The sequence below is a fragment of the Formica exsecta genome, unplaced genomic scaffold (assembly GCF_003651465.1).
Source record: "Formica exsecta isolate Colony F162 unplaced genomic scaffold, ASM365146v1 scaffold224, whole genome shotgun sequence".
Lineage (NCBI taxonomy): Eukaryota > Metazoa > Arthropoda > Insecta > Hymenoptera > Formicidae > Formica > Formica exsecta.
In genome coordinates this window covers 54,991-61,024 of record NW_021849538.1, presented here as the reverse complement: position 1 = coordinate 61,024, position 6,034 = coordinate 54,991, and the positions used below count along the sequence as shown (strand labels likewise).

At 31.3% G+C, this 6,034-nt stretch overlaps 3 protein-coding genes across 3 annotated transcripts; 2 read left to right on the top strand and 1 right to left on the bottom strand.

Annotated features, from left to right (window-relative positions):
• Positions 1-1,370: 1,370 nt before the first annotated feature.
• Positions 1,371-2,684, top strand: LOC115235510 (protein transport protein SFT2). The gene is made up of 3 exons (XM_029807357.1): positions 1,371-1,592; positions 2,021-2,172; positions 2,250-2,684. Exons 1-3 carry the CDS (start codon positions 1,401-1,403, stop codon positions 2,515-2,517), a joined length of 612 nt encoding a protein of 203 aa, XP_029663217.1. The 5' UTR covers positions 1,371-1,400; the 3' UTR covers positions 2,518-2,684.
• Positions 2,685-3,059: 375 nt separating this feature from the next.
• Positions 3,060-4,877, bottom strand: LOC115235509. The gene is made up of 6 exons (XM_029807355.1): positions 4,782-4,877; positions 4,476-4,692; positions 4,280-4,330; positions 4,068-4,202; positions 3,758-3,974; positions 3,060-3,681 (listed from the first exon to the last, which is right to left on the bottom strand). The coding sequence occupies exons 2-6, from the start codon at positions 4,583-4,585 to the stop codon at positions 3,079-3,081; spliced, it is 1,116 nt and encodes a 371-aa protein (XP_029663215.1). The 5' UTR covers positions 4,586-4,692; positions 4,782-4,877; the 3' UTR covers positions 3,060-3,078.
• Positions 4,741-5,972, top strand: LOC115235511 (coiled-coil domain-containing protein 115-like). Its single transcript, XM_029807358.1, has 2 exons — positions 4,741-5,098; positions 5,222-5,972. Exon 2 carries the CDS (start codon positions 5,277-5,279, stop codon positions 5,787-5,789), a length of 513 nt encoding a protein of 170 aa, XP_029663218.1. The 5' UTR covers positions 4,741-5,098; positions 5,222-5,276; the 3' UTR covers positions 5,790-5,972.
• The last annotated feature ends 62 nt before the right edge of the window (positions 5,973-6,034 follow it).

The following is a 6,034-nucleotide window of genomic DNA, read 5'->3' as shown; positions in this document are numbered from 1 at the left end:
CCCCGCCTCCCCCTTACCCCTTTCCCCTCTGTCACCGACTGTAATGATCTGTCAAAAAAAAAAAAAAAAGAAAAAAACGATTACGACGCGTTGCGGGATACGTAGATCTCGCGTATATATAGAAAGGTGCATCCTTCTGTGCAACAAATAACAGTATACAATCCGTAAATATGAGGTCAATGTTGATTTGTTTAAATAAATGTAAGTTTGAAAACCCACCGTAGCAATTTCATTCGCGCGCATGCGCGCGCGCGCTCGCGTCGCATCTCGCATAACTCGCGTAGACGGAAATTATGCGAAGAATATTATATACATATTGTAGGATTCCGCCACATTTGTATATATATAGGGTGTTTCAGATCAATGAAACTTCAGGGTCTTATAGGAAATTGAATTTGTAACAAAACAGTTCCCGTAAATAAAGGTGCGGAAACGCTTCGTTAAAAAGTTATAGCTAATAAACTTCGAAAAATCACGTTTTTTTTGATGATTTTTAAAAATAACTTCAAAACCCTTCATTAATTTGAAAAAAGTAACGAAATAAATCTGATGGGTAATTAAATAACAAACTAAATTACTTCAATTTCATTTAATTCTGATAAGGCGTTCAAAAGAAAATAAAAGCTTAAAACAATGAAAAAAGCAGAAACTTGAAAAAATCATTTTCCGATGGTTTTTGTGTAAACACTACATTTGTAATGCAAACATTGTAAATGCAAACATAAAAATGTTCTTATTAAATTGATCATAACTAATTACTTACAGAGAGTTTATTAGCTATAACTTTTTAACGAAGCGTTTCCGGACTTATATTTATCGGAACTTTTTTGTTCCAAATTCCTAAATTTCCTATAAAACCTTGAAGTTCCATTGACCTGACCTGGGACACCCTGTATATAGTATATATATATACAATATAATTTTTTTTATCTCTTCCAAGATTCGAGTGATGCAATATACAATCGCATCGCTTGTATTACATCGGAAATATTTTATATTCATGCAACGGGCATAGTGTGAGAAAGAGAGAGTTTGGGCTTCCTCTTCTTTTTCTTGTCAAATCGTTGATTAAGTTAGAGTTTTGCCGTATTTAATAATACAAACTTATCGCTAGTACTCACATTTTCGTCGAGCGTCAAGATATCTGTCTCCAGCTGCTGTCACCGTCGTAATTAGCGAGAATTTTCTCGTGATAAAAACACGCGCGTTTCACTTTCGTGCACTTCAACCGAACGAACGAAGGCGCGATTCTTTAGCGAGCGGTCACGAGTGCAAGGACGAGCTGTCAGATGGAGCCTTTTTGGAAAAGTCGATTACTCGCCGTCGATAAAGACGGTATCCCGTTGTACGATTTACAGTAACTGACATGACGGTGATGAATACACGTGCGACATGTCAAAATGGCCGATCTCAACAAGGAATTGAACGAGTATCTCCTAAACAACAAAAATGAGAAGCAGTATAAAATCGCTATTCCCTCGGTAGCGTTGCCAAAAACAAACTTTCGCGGATGGTTCGGCAGGGATGTTGAAGAAACGAAGGAAGACGCAGGATGGATTCAAAGATCGCAGAGAGAATGTTGTCCTGCCATGGTAGTGCATTTTCTCGTAACCTCGACGGATAATCGCATTAATGTCGATTAACATTATCTTTGAAAAGGATTTTTAAATTATATAAACGCATAACGTGCAAAATAATTTAATTATCTGAGATTTGCCTGCGAAATATTACGATTTTTCCAAATTGCCTATTATTTGAAATAATAATTATTTGAAAATGTGTCAAATGTCAAAAATATGACAAATGTCAACAAGAGAGAGGTGGAATTCTTTTATCACTTTTATTTATAATATATATTTATTAGAAGTCGTCCACTGTATTACAAGTAAAAAAAATTGATATAATTAAATAATTGATTTACTCCATGTCATAATTTTTGGGTTAATTAAAGTTAATATAAATGATAATGAATATTGTATATCCTTGCGCAAAATACATCGTGACATTTATATCTTGACAGACGAGGACGCAGAGGCTCATATCCTTTGCTGTGTGTTTCCTTCTGGGTCTATTATGCTTCTGTCTATCAGCGATTTATATTCCTGTGTTGTTGCTTAAAGCGAGAAAATTTGCTCTGCTTTATTCCTTAGGGAGTCTCTTCTTTCTGATGAGGTATGTGTATATAAGCATATCTAAAAGTATGGTATACGTATGTGAGAAGGATATTTCTAACGAAAGATCTCTTACAGTTTCTGTTTTCTATGGGGATCAAGCTATATCAAATCATTATTCACAGCTGAGAAGCGATGTTTTACAGCATCGTACTTCGCGACATTAACGGGCACACTTTACTTTGCTCTGCATTTACAATCCACTCCTTTGACCATATTGTGCGCTGTTCTGCAATTGATAGCGATGATATCTTTTCTAATAAGTCATATACCAGGAGGTGCAACTGGTCTCATGTTCTTTACAAGGATGTTTAAATCGTCGGTGAAGTCAAGTTTACCTATATGATATCATTATTTGCTCATAGGACACACTTTGTTTTATAATAAAAATAATAAAAACTAATCCCCATCTTTTGCAAGGTTTCTTAAAGTATCAGAACAGATACATATTGAGAGGAATAAGAATAATAATAAAAATGTCTATATTTTTGTTACCATTAAAGTTAATACACAGAAGACTGACTTAAATTTACATTTTGATGCAAAATAGAATTATATAAAATATTATATCCTAATTCAATTATATATAATTGTAGGGCTGTAACTATTTTTGTTACTGTTTTTTATTACTACAAATATTTAATAATAGGTTCTATTTATTACATAATAATAATAATTAATATTATTTAATAATTTACTATTATTTGATAATGTAAGAAGTAGGGTACAATATTTGTATATAATGTAATAATCTCTATTTAAAGAAATTATATATATGCATCTTTATATTACTATGTATTTGTTTACCATTTTCCTATTCAAATTATTATTATCTTTCATATTATTAAACATATAGGGAATATTAAATTAAAAATCTCTAAAGCTTCAATAAAAGGATAATTTATTATCATTTATTTTTCTTTTTAGTAAATTTAGTCGCTTTTTCTCGATGATCGTTTCCTCGTACACGTTTTATTTTTAATGGTAGGTAGGTAACATCATTTTTGCGCTTTTTTAACATAGAATTTTTTGCATATTTCAATGAATTTACACTATTATCAATTAATTGTTTGCTATTTTTTTCTGTAGTCTCAGATTCACTTTCTTTTTCCTTGCAAATATTCACATATCTCGCATTTTTCGATATCTTTGTATAATTTTCATCATCGGCAAATTCAGGATCGTTGCTTAGAGCTATAAATTCATCTGATCGTGTTTGAGAGACTTGAGGACTTTCGTTGACAGTTGGAGGTATAAAAGCTCTCTCTTTTCGGCAGGATCTATATTTATACACATCTGTAAATATAGTAACAGATTTCTCTGGCTTGAAAATAGTTGGATCACAATCTGTGTTTGCGTTTTCTGCTATACATATTGCACTTTCGTCAGATATTTCATCAGACATAAAAAGTTGAAGTGCACATTTTGGTGGTTTAAAGTCATTAGAAATTTCTGCCACCGATTTGTATAATGCGTGGAATACATTGTCTGAAGATTGCATTACATTGTTCTGCAAATATTTAATTTATAAGAAATCCATGTGAAAATATACATTCTTGAAATAAGAAGCTACACTAATACATTACCTTCAAAGCAAAAGCTGCTGTGGCAAATCCAATCTTTTGCAGTGTGACTGTTTTCAAGACAGGTAACAGAAGAACAGGTGTTTTCTTATTCTGAGCCATGATAACAATATGTTTTATTAAGAGAAGTGGTTCAACATTGGCATCTAATAAAACGCAGCATACATTATCCTTTTCTAAGGCTCTAGTGACTGCATTAATACCTAAGATCACAGACTCCCTAAAATTTAAAAATATAAATTAATTTTATCTTCTTTAATTTTTCAAATCATGATTGCTTTTAATACATTGTAATATTATGACAAATATTTACAATATATTTTTATCAAACTTGATGGTTTCTTTTTCCAAAGCTTTTTTCTTAACCGATATACGTTTTTCTTTCGGTGTATGTCTAAGCATAAATCCAGGAATTTTATATTTTGGCTGTTTTATTAAGGGTAATAATCTATAAATAAGAGAGAGTTTTAGCATTAAAAAATATAATATTTCTCTTCAGATATTCATATTTTAAATTATACTTACTCATCCATAAGAGTTCCTAATGCTGGGTACTGATTTATATTTACAGTTGGCCTAATAAAGAATTAAAAATAAGTACAAAATACTAAATTGTAATAAAACTTGAGAAAATATTAATGTTTAGGAATATTCTTATCATAAATCATTAAAATCTATTACAAACTCGCACGAAAAAATTAACGCATCGGATAATACGTACCAGTGATTCTCAGTAGGCTGTGCCAAGATATTCCGTAAACCTTTGACAGGTCCTTTTTTGGCCGATATGCTCTGTCTTTGCTGCTTTTGTGTTAGTATTGGCGTAGTCATACTGTTAATTATATACTTAATAATATTTTCTGAAGTACCGATCAACAATCAAGATACAGAAACGTAAGAGAGTTGTTTTACAAACATCGAGAAAGCAGAATTGAAATCTAAATAATTTTTACGAGTTATTATATTGTCGCAAAAAAATCTTCACTGTCAACAAAAATATTATTAAACTGCATAAAACTTCTGTAACCTGCTAAATTGTAAACAGAACGATGTGCTAAACGTGTTTCTGCCTCTAGCACAAGCACAACATGTGTTGTTGCATTATGGGTAAGGCTAATCAGCTGACAGCTGACATGTAAATGGCGGGTAGGTTAGGTCTTTATTTTACCAACCCAGACCCAGAGTCAATTGAAGAAGAAAAAGACTTGTGACATTAAATGAAAAATAAAGGTATTTGCTTGAATGTTTTTAAAAGAAAATATAAACCTGAAGAGAGAAACAGATGTATGATTTGTCAGGAAAAAGGAACAAGACATTATCTACCAAAAAGAAAAATTAACATTTGTAAGTTATTTTAAATAATTAATATATTTCTCTTACAAAACATATATTTTTACTGTGTGCTCACATCTCTTTAATAACAATCAAATATTTATACATTTGTATTTTCATGCTATTCTTTTTCAGGCAAAACCTTCTTTCCTTACGTCTATTGACAAGTATAAAGTGCAATAATATTCACATGACTAGCATGAGTAAAAATATGGATGCCTTGTCAGAGGAGATTGACGAGTTGTTACTACGTAAGTTAGAATTAATGGAAGAAAAGATTCGTGGAAATGTTCAAATGGAAACATTATTGAAAGATGGTCATATTGAGTTAGCTAAAGCGAAATATATCCGTGGAAAGGAGAACATCAGTATTCTACAGGTTCCAAACAATGAAGACACAGTCACATCCTTGTTTGACTTGGAAACTAATGTGACGAATGATAATGATGACGCTGTGGTGTGTTTTGATATAAGTTTAAAAAAATCTAGCAATGAGACAGATGAACCGAAAGATCCTGTAAAATGGTTCGGTGTACTGGTCCCGCAAAATTTGAGAAAGAGTCAGAAACGCTTTCAGGAATCCATCTATCTTGCCACAAAGATAGCAAATGTACAAGCAGAACTTACTTCTGTGCTCTCCAAGCTTAAAGCATTACGTGTCCAAAAGGACAGTTTATGTTCTCCAAATGATATTAAAACTTAGTTAATAAACAAATATCCTTACAAATTGTACTATATATATAATTTACAATTTAATATTTAAAAGAGTAATATTACATTAAAATATATCAAACTATAAATGAATATAATCGACAAAAGATGTATGCTCTTTAAATATCTGATATGTTAAACTAAATTCTATAAAGGTGCACAAAATTTTTTATTATTTTTTAATTGTACCAGAGTATTTTCCTATGTACGTGATACGATTATAAAAATCTATTAAAG